The sequence below is a fragment of the Pelodiscus sinensis genome, chromosome 17, assembly GCF_049634645.1.
Source record: "Pelodiscus sinensis isolate JC-2024 chromosome 17, ASM4963464v1, whole genome shotgun sequence".
In the NCBI taxonomy this organism is placed as follows: Eukaryota; Metazoa; Chordata; order Testudines; family Trionychidae; genus Pelodiscus; species Pelodiscus sinensis.
The window spans coordinates 34535340-34549784 of record NC_134727.1 but is presented as its reverse complement, the minus strand read 5'-3'; the positions used below and the strand labels follow the sequence as shown (position 1 = coordinate 34549784).

General features: G+C 42.4%; 1 protein-coding gene across 2 annotated transcripts in view; it reads left to right on the top strand.

Moving 5' to 3' along the window:
- The window catches only part of RNF130 (ring finger protein 130), a 111065-nt gene that overhangs the window by 77711 nt on the left and 18909 nt on the right, over positions 1-14445 (top strand). For both annotated transcript variants that reach the window (XM_075900529.1, XM_075900528.1), the window contains exon 5: positions 1375-1457. In XM_075900529.1, the coding sequence (XP_075756644.1) occupies positions 1375-1457 (83 nt within the window). The remainder of the gene's footprint in view (positions 1-1374; positions 1458-14445) is intronic.

Here is a 14445-nt window from a genome sequence, read left to right as displayed (position 1 = left end):
TCATAAGTTCTGTATCAGCTGTAAAATGTATTTATAGCATGAGTCACTTTTCCCTTTCCTTTTGCAAAAGGCACAGGTGTGATTATAATTAAATAGTGTTCTGATTATAATTTTTTTTGCCTTTTAAAAGAAAAATGTTTCCCTTTGCTTCTTCCACACTGACTCCCTCCCATCATCTTTGCTACCTACACAGCAGAAATAGGAGAAGTCATCTGAATTTGCTTCTCTGAAGAGAAACATGAGAAAAATGCTTTTCTCAAGCCATTGTTTTTTGGGTTTTGTTTTGTTTTTGTTTTGTTTCTAAGCAATTTAGTTACATGAATCTTTTGCAGTAGATCTTTGCTGATGTGTGTATATTTAGAACTTATTAAAATGACAAGGGAAGAAGTTGCCTTCCTGACAACATAGATGCAAGATTAAGTGATATGGAGATTGCAGAACAGGCAGCAGGGGACATGTATGTAGTTGAAAGGAATACAGGAATAAATCTGCCACTCATCAGTGCAGCCCATCAGGGTTCTCTGCATGAAATATTGACTGCCTGTTTCCAACTGTGGAGTTGTTAATTTTGTCTTGCTATGGTTCTTTATGTCCTTGTTTTAGTACTTTGCTAGTGCTGAAAAAAAGTATGTTTTGAAAGAAAGCACAGCCTGTGTGTCTGGATAGCCCACAGGTCTTCGTGTGTACTACCAATGCCATGACATGATCTACATGAAATCCACCTTTCTCCAAATGGAAACTTAAAATATGTGCAATTATTTTTATCCATATAGAAACAGTAATTAGACTGTAACCTTTGTAACAAAGTATAGCCAGCAAGTGATCTTGAGCTAGATGTTTATATATAGGAATGACATCAGTAATTCTTGGTTCTAAAGAGTAGAAAAGAACACTTGACTTTCTGAAGTATGAAACAAAACAAAAGAGGGTTAGCTCTGATTATAAAAGGAGATGTAATAATTCTGCTTTAGTAGTATCATATAAAACATTGTAAAGTAAAGATGTAGACTAGATTATAATTGGAATAAAATCCTGTGGAAGTATCTTTTGAGTCAAAATACAAAGTACTATTTGTACAAAGGAATGATAGCTGTTTTATTCTATTTTAAATCTAGTGTATACATAAATACTGATTTTAAATGAAATTGTGACTTTGATATGCATGTAAAATGTGTGTTGTATCTTCTTTGTGAGGCATGTTTGAATTTATTTATTTATAATCTTTTCACCCTTTTCTACCTCTTCCTGTCCATAGCCACTTTGCATATTTGATCCTCACTGCCACAGTACACAGTTCCTGATGACTAATCATGCCTACTTTGCCTTTAATGTAATCTTAACTCTTGACTTGAGTTTTCATGCTATTCATTTTAGGAAACAGACCCTGACTTTGATCATTGTGCTGTCTGTATCGAGTGTTACAAGCAGAACGATGTTGTCCGCATTCTGCCATGCAAGTAAGCTAGCAATTTCTCTTCCTTTGTAAATGAATTTATTCCTAAAAAGAAGTGTGCTGATTCTTGTTTACATTCCTTTGTTTCATTTTATCTAGCATGTTCTCTTCCCTGTTATATTCCAACAGAGGTGTGCATAATATTTTACACATATATAGTTTAGACAGGTCCCTTGTCCTGGGAGCATGCAGTCTCAATAAAGTAAATACAATATACTGACGTGAGAAGGTGGGAGTAGACAGTATTGACAATAGGATCTGTAAAATTGTGGGGGGGGGGGGGGGGCAAGGGCAATACACAAAGCCTCCTCCCAGTGCCTGGAGCAGAAAGCCACAGGGAGCAGCTGGCTCTTTTGAGCAGGGCTGCTGTCCAGGAGCCGCCTAGGTAAACACCTCCCACACTCCGACTCCCTACCTCGGGTCATTACCCTCTCCTGCCCTAAGTTACCACCCGAACCCTCTTCACTCTCCCCTCCCCAAGGTCAAAACTCCCTCCCAGACCCTGCACCCCCTCCAATACTCCTACCACAGGCCAAAATCCTCTCCTGCACCCATTCCCTCCACCCATTCTGCACCCCAGTTCCCTGCCCTAGCTCACAACCTTGTTCTTCACCCAAACTCCCTCTCAGACCCCACACCCTTTCCTGCACCCTAGTCTCCTACCCTGAACTCCCTTCTGCACCCTGTCCTAGACCCTGCCCTCCATAGAAAAGTATGGCCTTTGGCCACTTTCTAACATCTTAGAGTGCCCTCCTTCTCCCCCCTCCCCCCCCCAAAACAATTATTGCCCACCACCAGCCTGGAGGAATGGCAGGTGATTGGCATATGGAAAGTAGGAAGTGATTTTTAGGGGAAGTGAAGACCATGAAAAAGGCACAAAATAAGAAGAGAATAAATTAGACAAAAAGAGCAGATCCAGAACTTCAGTTAATCATAGTAAATTAAAGTAGAGATGCAAATTTCCATATAGTGGATACTGTAACCTGATATCCTGCTATGACTGTGGGTCCCAACCCAGAATTTCGCTGCCAGAATGTGCCATAAGATCAGATGAAACCTGTGAGGGTAGGATGCGGAGGAATTCTGGCCCTGGAGGTAAGGGAGCAGGGCAGGGGTTGCAGAGCCCAACCTGCACTCTGTGGCTCCTCTTTTCCAGGTGTTTTAACATGGTGCACAGGGTCACAGTGCTGCTTAGATTTGTCCCGCCCTCCTCTCTTGTCATGATGATGTGGGCTAGACAGGCAAAATTTGAATGGCTCAATGACAGTCTGCAACAAATTTCACCATTCTCACAAATCTGACCCAACTGACCCCACCAAACATGACCAACACTGATGTCCCAAAGATCACAACTCCCAGAGCTCAGCCCAGACAGCCCTGTGGGACAGAAGCTATAGGATCTGCCACTGTGGTATGCATAGTGTACTTATTAAGTACTCCTTACATAAATGTGTCTATTACATGGATGTTTTTATTTAAAGGTATTTAGTTGTTTGAGGTAAGCTGTCCTGAGCCCAAATAGGTGAGAATCAGAGATGTAAGCAGTTCCTGTTTGCTCAGACATTTCCCATTTACTAGAAATGCTGCCATCTCCATCAAAAATATTTTTTTTCAGTACAGTGTCTTGTCAGTAATTCTATACTGGCACTTAAAATGCAGCAACCAAACTCTGTCCTTGATGTCCTGTCTCAGTCTTCTCTTTTTCCCCTCCATCCCAAAGAACTTGATTTAGAACTGTGTGACGTTATCTCTGTAGCTGTTTAGTTGTGGGTTTTTTTTTTTTTTTAAATACTGAATATTTTTGGAGGAATTATTTAGCCTTACCCTTTCACTTCATAACACATTTCTTTTCCTCCTCCTTCTCCCCTCCAAAAGAAAAATATGTACATTACTATGCAGACAAGATCCAGAAACTTAGCCTATGTTTGGTATGTGAATAGCTGTATGTATGATACTCTGTCACAACGTCAGAACCAGACATCAATTCTGTGTCCCTGAGGGCCATATTGAAGCTCATTATCAGTCTTGTAGCTGCTCCTGCAACCTGTCCTAGAAAGCTGGAGGCTTTTTCTTCTAACGCATAGTGAATTTTTGCTATTATAAGATATTAAAGAGACAATCTAAAATTATAATTTGTACCTAGTAAATACAAATGTCTTTACCATCATGTTTAAGTTAACACATTCATTTAGCGAGGCAGAAAAATTTTATATATCAATTCACTTTCACTGTATTCTTTGTGTGTGTGTGTGTGTGTGTGTGTGTGTGTGTGTGTGTGTGTACGTACAATGACAATCAATGGAATCTCTCATTTTTAGGTTTTCATTGCTGTAGTGCATAGGTAACAAATACTGCAGAGACATGTTTGTTTAGAAATTATTTTCATCAAAACATGGTTAAACACTTGGTAGCATTTTTCTTGGTTTTAGAAATTGTAAAGGTTTGTTTTTACAGATCCTAAATTTTTTACTCAAATTTAACTTATACTTTCACTCATTTCCCCTTGCTGTTATACAAAGATATTCTGTCCTCCAGGGCCCTACAAGAATTATTACGAGCAGTTGTCAAATAGAAATTTCAGAAACTGTTTAGTTTTCTATATTCCAGGGTGCAATTCAAGAACATTCAGTTGCACAATAGTAACACTAATTATGGGTCCAGGTTAGAAAAGATTTGTTTAGAGATTCCAAGCTTTCCCACTTCTTTCCCTCCTGTCATTAAAACTTTATTTAACTGTTCTTTGAGTGATTCATGCTCATCTTCACATGGGTACCATGATAATAGAATTTCTGTTCTAACAATTTTTCATGTGGAATTATCTTGAACTAACATCTTCACAGTTTTTGAGCATAAGTATTTTCAGTTTTCTTTTCTATTGGTTTGTAGCAATTAGATTGTGGTTTAATACTCAGAGCCAAATGGTGTCAGATGATCTGTCCATGAAATGTGTTCTCTTATTTCACTTTAGAAGCAGGTATTTTTATTTTAGGTATGCTTTTCTGAGACTTGCTTCTAGCTAGTCTGGGAAACCAACAGACTTCCACATATAGAATGAAAAAAGTATCTGAAGGGAATAAGGAGCACATCTAATTCTGAGAAGGAAATTGGTTTCATTTATCAGGGTTAGACCTAACACCTGACCTTTGTGATGGTGGTAATACATTTTCTGTGGATTTCCTAAACCTACTTTGGTCCCAAAAAGAAATAAAAAGGTATCCATGCTATTATTCACCTTAAACAACCAAAAAATTAATAGTGTATTTCATCTTGCTGCACAGAGGATACAGTAAATGAAGTGGATGGCAGTTGTTTGATGCTATGCAAGTTCAATTTTCAGAACTATTCCTGCTGACATTAACACATGGAGCCCTAAAGAAAAGTAAACTTGACTTCATTGGAGGGACCAAGGCTAAATAAAATAGATTGCTTTCCCTTAACTTTGCTCTGCAATCTGCATCTCAAACTAAGTCTTTCCCAGCCTCCTTAGTCCTTTCCAAACAGTAAAGCAGGCATAAAGTATTGTGCCCCCAAAGCCTGATAGAGCTGCTGCTGACTCCATGCCAGAACCTCCTAGTCTGATCTCCACTTATAATGCATGTTTTCCTATTTCTGGATCCTAGCCTAACTGTACCTATCAAGGATTATTGTTGTAGGCAGAAAAAAAGGCCAGATGAGCTAAACTCTCTTCCGCCATATTGGACTGCCTCTTTTGGGAGTCCCAACCTACTTCTGTATCCCTGCCAGAAACCTACTCCCCTTTTCAGCAGAACACTGCACACTCATGCACCCACTGAGTGAAAACTCTCTCAGATATCTTCTAAAGTGTTAAAGTGGCAACAGGTCAGCATAAAATCCTAGTGCACAGACAGAAGTAAATCAGTGATTACCGTGTTGGCTTTTGAAGCACTAGCAAAAAGATAACTCATATGTTTACCATATGGCAAAGTGAAAAATGGGGGGTGGGATTCCAAGTAGGAGAGTAAAATATAATACATTATGGACACTTGGTAGTGACTCTTTAAAAAGAATCATGTCAGCTTAAAAAAAAAGATGCATTACTTTACCTCTCCTTTCCATTGGTGGTCCTAGAAATATCTGTTGTCTTGCAATCCTAACTTCTATTTTTAAACATTTTTCTTCTCTGGAGCTCCATGAAAAACTTAAACCCACACAAATGATGCTATTAAACTGCTGTCAAATACACAATGTCTTACCGCCTTTATCAGCTACACTAATACAGATAGAAACACTCGTTTCTAATTTTTTGCCTGGGAATATTTTGTATATACTGTAAATAGAATATAAAATTGCTTGCTGATCAGTCAAACTCAAGCAGAATATCTTGCAGTTAAGTGGCTATCTTTGGAGGTCAGACTTCATGACCATAATGATCCCTTTTGGCTTTATCTTCAAATCTTCCTTGTGCATCTCTTAGATTAGCTAAGAATCTTGCTTGGCTCATAATTTTTTGCTAGTGGAACATTGTTATAGTAAAAGATTGATCTCCTATTAATCATCTACATGTAGTAACAAATAACTGGGCTGTGAAAAAAATAGAGCATTACAATATTATTATAATGTTAGATACAACATTCTTTATTAAGGTGCAGTTTTGCTTGCACTTTCCCCTCCTACGGCTAACAAGGTTGCACATACACAGTATATTTTAAAAAGTATTAAATTAATAAATGAACCATATTCTTTAAAAAGAACTTTTCTAGCCTTTTTTGATATGCATAGGTAAACTGGTCACATAATAAATACCTTTATAGAATCTTAATCTCTTTCCACACTCTTCTTTGCCATTCCACCTTCTTATTTTCATACCATAATTGCAGTCAGTGATGAAGCAATAAAAACAGTACAGTGAGTAAGCCAGACATGAAGAACTGTCTTGTAAGAAAATGATTAGAAAATGGGTAGATCAGTATTTTGAGCAAGAGGCACCCAAGGAAAAGGTTGGACTCATGTCTTTTGAAGAAGCTGTAATCATTTGACAGTGGACTAACATGGCATGTGATAACTGCAGTTTTCTTCTTTTAGCCCATTGCGAAAGTAGCATTTTCTTATGCTGCTAGAATTGTGCTCCCCTGTTTAAAGTCTTGGTCTAACACACTTACGCATTGGTGCAGTGAAATCTGATGAGTCTTGTTATACAATAAGCAAAGCCCTGTGTGCTCCATAGCAAGTTGGACCTAAATTCTATGCCAAGACTCTAGGTTTCTGGTGCCCACTGGTGTTAAGTGTTTTGTGGCAAATTGGAAATTCTGTGGCAGATTCAAATACATTCAGTAAAATTCTCCTTTTCTAATTAAATATGAAAATAATTAATATAAACAGCATAATATTCCTTGTGTATATTGTTGTTAAAGGTGATGTCTCTTCAACTTCTGGAGCATAAAGGTAGCTGGCTATGTAAATGTGTTCAGTATTCAGAGCCTGTAAACATGGCTGCTGGGTCTTTGTGCTAGGAGGACATGGGACAGTTCCAGTTCTACCCAGCTTCCATCACCACAGGGTGACGTGGTCATTTTTAGACTTGTGAACGTTTATTTAAAGTTTTTGTAGTGCATTTACCTTTATTATATAATTTTTTTTAAAGAAGTAATGTAAACAAATGTGTCAAAAAGACACAAAAGACCAGTCTCTCAGACTACACTTCACTTTTCCATCACAATATTGAGGCTAAGAAAAAAAAGGAGGGAGACAAGAATGGGGATGGGATGAGGAGGAGGCAGTGAGTTGACGGTTTAATGAGTGGTGTGGAAAGAAAGGAAGATGAGGTTGAGATGGTTTTAGAAAAGAAGAGACAGGAGTTTGGGGAAATCAGTGAAACTAGAAAGAAAAAGAATAGAAAATGGATCAGGAAGAGGGAAGATGGCTGAGGCAGGGAAAGAGAAAGAGAATGGTTCAAGGAGAGAAGGAACAGATACTAAGAATCAGAAGAGTGAAAAGAAGGCAAGGAAAGAAAGAACCAAAAGAAAGGCAACGAATTTAAAAAATACAAGGTTAAAAGCCAAATTGATACCATAAAATACATACACATTTTGGACCAGCTTCTTAATTTTCCTTCTCGCTAGGTGCAAGAATGGAGAGGGTGACTAGCCATAATGGTACCTGCCTTATTCTGGTTTTTCTGTAAATTGAAACAGCTTGTACTAATCATTTGTGGACAATTCTTGTGGAGCGACATTGTTGGGAGTACAGGCAGTCCCCGACTTACGCGGATCCGACTTATGTCGGATCCGCAGTTACGAACACGGACTGCGGGACCGCGTGGTCCCGCCGCCCGTGTACTCCCCGGCAAGAAAAGCTGCTCTGCGTCTCCCTGGTCTGCAGACCAGGAAGACGCGGAGCAAAGGGGCGCGCCTGGGCTGCCCCTCTGCCGGCTTCCCCTGCGGCTTTGTAAAGCCGCCGGGGGGGGGGGGGACGACGACTCGCGCAGCGGAGCAGCCCAGGCCCCACCCCCCACAGCGTTACAAAGTCGCTGGGGAAGCCGGCAGGGGGGCAGCCCAGGCGCGCTGCGGCTGTCCCGCTGCCGGCGTCCTCAGAGGCTTTGCTCCCTGTCTCCCTGGTCTTGCTGGTCTCCAGCAGACTAGGGAGACTGGGAGCAAAGCCGCGGAGGACCCGGGCGGCGGGACCGCGGTGCCGCCCGCGTCTTCCTGGTCTGCTGGGGGGGGGGGGAGGTGCGCAGCTAGTACACCCCCCCCCAGCAGACTAGGCTTTTCTGCGTCGCCTGTGGCAGAGCAGCTGGGACGCTGCCGGTTGGTCCCACAGCACTGCTCAGGGCGCTACTGGACCAACCCGGCAGCATCCCAGCTGCTCTGCCCCAGGCGTCCTGATTCAGCCGTTGCTGGTCAGTTTCAGCAGCGGCTGAATCAGGACGCCTGGGGCAGAGCAGCTGGGGTGCTGCTGGGTTGGTCCAGTAGCGCCGATTCCGCTACTGGAACAACCCAGCAGCACCCCAGCTGCTCTGCCCCAGGCGTCCCCAAGTCAGCTGCTGCTGAAACTGACCAGCGCTGACTACAGGAAGCCCGAGGCAGAGTTGCTCTGCCCCGGGCTTTCTGGAATCAGCCGCTGATCAGTTTCAGCAGCAGCTGACTTGGGGACGCTTGGGGTTCTTAAGTTGATTCTGTATGTAAGTTGGAACTGGCGGTCAGTTTCAGCAGCGGCTGAATCTGGACGCCAGTTCCGACTAACATACAGATTCAACTTAAGAACAAACCTACAGTCCCTGTCTTGTACGTAACCCGGGGACTGCCTGTATAATGCACTGTATCCGGGCATTCTTTATTACCACCAGCCAAAAAATCTTCCTGTATTGGGGAGAGGGCATTTAGACTTACTTCCCTTTCTGGGATGGCATTTCTGTACCACTTGTGGCAGAAAGCCTCCCAGCCTAGGTCAACGGCTCCCAACTTTGAAGTTGTAGAGTGGGCTGGAGCCTAGGGCTTCAGAGACTGAACTCCAGCCCCATCTGCAACTTCAAATGCTGTCTCTCTCTCTAGCTATTTTTAGAGCACTAGCCTGAGCCCCATGAGACTGAATCTGTCAACCCAGGCGGAGCCCATAGACACCCAGAGAGGTCACGTTGTACAGCAGAGTCTCGTGTCTGTGTTTATGTACACACATGCAGAGGCTGATTGGCTCAGACATTCTAAGGGAAACAAAGTTAATTTAAAAGTCACATGCTAGAAATTCTACCAGCTTGGGGGAGTCCTTTGCTAGGGGAGGGAGAAATGGCTGGCAAAAATATGTTGATTAAAATTAGGGGAGGGTGTAATTTCGGAAGACATTGAAAAGGGTCTATAGAAAAAATGAAAATATGAGAAAAGTAGTTAGGTTTTAAATGCACAGAAACACCTTATCAGACTGTAAATACCTCTTTAAAAATAATCTCATAATATTTGCTAAGTACACATTGGAATCATATCATTCAGTGCCTGATTTTATCTGAATGGTTTTATAGCACTGAGCACTGGTGAGCTGATAACAGCATATTAAAGCTGTTTTCATACTTACATGGAGTCTTGATGTCTGCTGTTTTACAAAATATTAGATTGTCTTAAATGCACATCCCACTCTAAAATCCAGAGTGCAGTTTTTAGAAGCAACATAAGTGACTAAAAGCAATAAATGGTGTAGCACAACACAGTAATATAATTATATGTACCGCGGGATTGCAAGTTCACTTCTGTCTCAGAGGACAGCTGAATAATCTTTTCTGTGCTCTCATGAGTGACAAAAATAAAAAGTTAATAACAATTTGCCACAAAAAAAGGACATTGGGAGCGGGTTTTGTACAGTTGCTCAGGAAGGATATGCAGTGTACCAATCCCTTTTTTTTTCTCACGTTTTTCACACCACATTCATTGCCTTAATAAGAATTCTAGAATGAAGCTGAGATATCAGCATCCTGGATAGTGGAGATTATTGCATTTTCTTGGTGAAACAATCTGGCATGTTCAAGCAGTGCATTTGTAAGTTGATTAATACGGCTCACCATGCCAAAGCAGCCCATGAATGCTGGAGAGTATAGTTCTCAAGTGACTGTGAAAATATGATGTGGAGTTCCATGTGTGTCTCCATGTTTACATGGTTTCCAATCCTGTGGTGCATAAAATTATGTTAATTGGTTTCTTTAGGGCAAGAGTGGGCAATAATTTTTGGTGGGGAGGGCCACTCCAAGAATTTGGAAAGTGGTCAAGAGCCGCACTCTTCCATATTAATGGAGGGGGCATGGGGTCTGGGATGGAGGTTTGGATGCAGAAAGGAGCTTGCAGTAAGGGAGTGGGGTGCAGAAGAGGGTGTGGGGTTTGGGAGGGAATTTGGGTGAAGGAGGCAGTTGTAACCTGGAGAAGGGGACTAGCGTACAAGAGGGGGTACATGTGTTTGGGCTGTGACCTATGGCAGGAGGGGGTTGTGGCTTGGAGCAGGGGACTAGGATGCAGGGGTTTAGGCTTTGATCTTGGGCAGATGATTGGGGTGCAGGATCTGGGAGGGGATATGGGGACTGAGAGTTTGGGTTGTGACATTGGCCAGGGAATTGGGGGCAGGATCTGGGAGGGAGTATGGGGGAAGGAGAAGAGACGAGGATTTGGGTTATGTGAGGTAGGGAGGGAAAGGTTTGGGGAGCCAGAGGCAGGCTCTGGCTTGGGAGACTTACCTGCTTGACTCCAGCCAGCAGCCTTGTCAAGCAGACCCCCCCACCTTCCCTGCCTCTTCACTGGTTGCAGGGGCCATGTGGTTTTTGAACAGTTATGAGCCTGAGAAGAGAGGGGGAGAGTGCTTTGCAAGCGGCCTGTAGACAACAGGCAGCTCCCCATTGGCCAGAAATTGGCCAATGGCATTGTGCTGGGGGTGGGAGCAATGTGGAAAGGCTTCTAGGTTGTTCAAACAAAGCCCTTCAGCAGCTTTTCTCAGCAGCATGTGGGAGACAGGCAAGGGAATCTCTCTGAGACCTCCCCGCTGTGTCCACAGGCTGGATTTGGTGGCTTGGCAGGCCAGATCCAGCCTGCAGATGGGTATTTTGCTTTAGGGTAGCAATTCATTGCTTTTCATAACTTAAACTTCTTATGAAAACTCTAATCTGTCTTTTAGCTTGAGATGCATTCAAAATCAACTGCAATTTCCCAAAATATTACATTTCAGATATACGACAGTTGCCAGTAAAGTTTTTATGCTTTACTGCCACCTTTGCAAACTCAACCTTCGTTATTAATGTCATCAGTAGTAGTTAGGGTTGCCAGATGGTTTCAACAAAAATACCGGACACACTTGACATTACATTACATCTTATTTAGAAAATACTGGACATTTATATTTTCTCATTTATATTTTCTCAATTTGTTTCCCGAACAGAAAGCTCAAATACTGGACTGTCCGGTTCAAAATCAGACATCTGGCAACCCTAGTAGTAGAATAGGCTCTGCAGACCAGATTAGGCTCTTGGTTAAACTTGTATACCTGTACTCCCCTTAGTTGGTTTGCACAAGCTCTATTGATTAGAGCATACTTGATGAGTACTGCAACCATCTTAATACCTGTGAACATGAAATTATTACTGTAGATGAATTACATCTTTCCATTTTTAGTAATAAACCTTTTCAGGAACAGTTCTCCAGGTAGACTTCCTGGGGACTTAGTAGCTTCCTTGTGACCTGCCTCTTGTGTTCTGCTTTTAATGTCTTCTGTGGTAGAGAAGGAAGAAGGAACAGATTACTGTTATAGAACACAGGGAGACATGCCATGCTCAGCAACTCGGGGTGAAGGGTGGACAGAATAACAGGCACAACCTTGGAAAGGAAGGAGGAAGAAAAGGCAGCTATACAGAAATTTCACACCTCCCTGATTCTCAGCTGCTCTGATGGCCAGTCATGGGTTGCTCAGTAGCCTGGAATAGATGGTGCACTATTCATTCTCTCGGGTATGGCATAACAAAGCTGCTTCTCAGTTAGCTCTGTCCACCTAGTCACAGCCTACACCAAGATAAGTTTTTCCTATCCTGTACAACCACCATCTTCCTGAATGATATTAGCTACGTCAACGGAAGTACTCTTCCATCAACATAGCTGAATCTACAGAGCTGCATCTATATTGAGGATTTTGTTGCCATAACTGTGGGTATAGGTTTTTTTTCACCCCAACTGCTGACATAGTAGTGTCAATACAACTTTTCAGTATAGACTAAGTATATTAGTGCATGTCTGTGTTGTATAAGGTAGAGAATCTACCGATACCATTTCTTACCCCAGCTATACATTGTACTTCCCTTAACCGGGACTCTGTGGTTTGGCACGGACCACAGATGTTCTTGGACCACAGAGTCAAGGAACAAGGAGGTCTGCTGGCAGGGCAGGAGCGCCATAGGGGGGCACTGGCAACTCATCTGGGAGCCCAGTGTCCCCAGAGTGTTGGGGGGGGGAGGTAAAAGGCAGCATGGTGGGGAGTTCTGGCCCCAGCAACGACCATGGAGATCCGCCCTGGACCCATTCTGGCTCCAGAACCCAGGGAGCTCCAGGCCCAGCCTCAGTGGCAACCAGGGAGCTCTAGCCCCAGCTATAGAGCTCCAGCTCTGGCCCTCCACCTCAGCCCTTGACTGCGCAGCTCTGGCCCCAGCTGTGAAGCCAGGTGGCTGTGGAGCTCTGCCCCAGCTGTGCAGCTCCGGCCCCAGCTGTGCAGCAAGGTGGCTCTGGAGCTCTGCCCAGGCTGCAGAGCTCCAGCTGTGACACTCCAGCTCTGGCAGTTTCTAGTGAGCCCAGGGGGACTGGGGCCCTAACCCAGTGGTACATGGGCCAGGAGGGAAGGACCTCCCCTGGTCCGGCAAATCCCCTCATTCAGGGCTAGTCAGGTCCCCATGGTGCCGGACCAGCGAGGTCCAACCTGTACTCGTTCTCAAAAATGTTCTACAAGTAAAGTGACAGGTCAAGGAAGGCAAAATATCTTTCTTTGCCTGAGCATGTTACTATCTTTGCACATTCCTTTCCTGTTCTTAAGCTTATAACAAAATCAGTGTTAATTACCTCCAATATTAATCAGTCTATCCGAAAGCATGTCTTTGCAAGCCGTGTGGGTGGAGATACAAATCTCTTGTCTAATGCAGATTAACGTGCTGTGCAAGTAGAAGCCTATTTTGCTTTCCCATCTTTAGAAGATTGTTTTTCCTGTGTAGAATGGTTAACCTATTTTTCCAGTTTTCAAAAGGTATGCATTGTAGGGTAAAGCTCTTACATGTTTCTCCTCCCTAGCACATACTTTTGCCGGTTATAAGAGTCTGAAAAGAATTAACATACAATAGATTTGGTTTGCTTTTAATTGTAAGGCGACATTGATTTTTAGTTTAAATTTGATTTCTAATGAGACTGTGTTCTTGCCACTTGATTGACAGTGGACCTGGGTGGAGCTTGGTGACATGGGGGGAGGATGACAGTGGACCTGGGTGGAGCTTGGTGACATGGGGGGAGGAGGAAAGCAGCTAACTGTGTGCAAGCAGCTGCTGCAGAGAGGCTCTGCTGCTGCCCAAGGCTGTATTTGAGACCCTGCTTTATGTAGGGGAATCTTTTCCCTCTCCCAAAAATCCAGCATAGAGAAGGCACATAGTGTCCCAGCAGCTACTTCTGAATGGGGAGGGAGACAGCCAATGTAAGTTCAACTGGGAAAGGGAAGGAAAGCTCCCTGAAGGTGGGAGTGTCAGCAGGTTGGCCAGTGTCCACACAAGCCAGTTTAAACTACTGGAAAGTAAAAAGGTGGCAGATTGTTGAAGACAAGCACTAAAAGCACTAAAAAGGCTTAGCAGTGAGCTAGGGCAATGCAACAGCAAAATCATCAAAATTGATGTACAACCCTAATATGTCATAGAAGAAGTGGTAGGATTCTCTGTGTCCAGCTTCCAGCATTAATCTCTCAGTTGTAACATTTCTGAAACCATTCTGGCAATTTAATAACCCAGCTTTTAATGTGGCAGGTCTCTATTTGAGAGAGAGCCAGTTCCTAAATACTATTTCAATAGGTACTTTATATATATATATATATATATATATATATATATATATATATATATATATATATATATATATATATATATATATATATATATCACATTTAAAAATGTTTAAAATTAAGGATGGTCATCCTGCACAGATACAGGATCTTAACTAAACGAACATACATGTAAATTTTACCCTGCAGTTTGTGCTATGCCAACATCCAGAAGAACCAAACTTAGTTTGTAGAAAATACTCCTGCAATGATTCAATTGTGTGTTTAGGGTCTTAGTTTGTAAACCTGATATTTAGCTAAATGATATATTATCTGTAACAAAATATATAAACACTGCAAAAATATGAAGTATACTTGGAAAATATCACAGGTTATATACTGCTACTGGTATTAAATTACTAGCATTGTATTTTTGCTGGAATGCTAATGTATTCAGATGTCAGTTTAAATCCCATTAAAGACGAGATTGTGGATCTATGTGGATTCTATAGTAC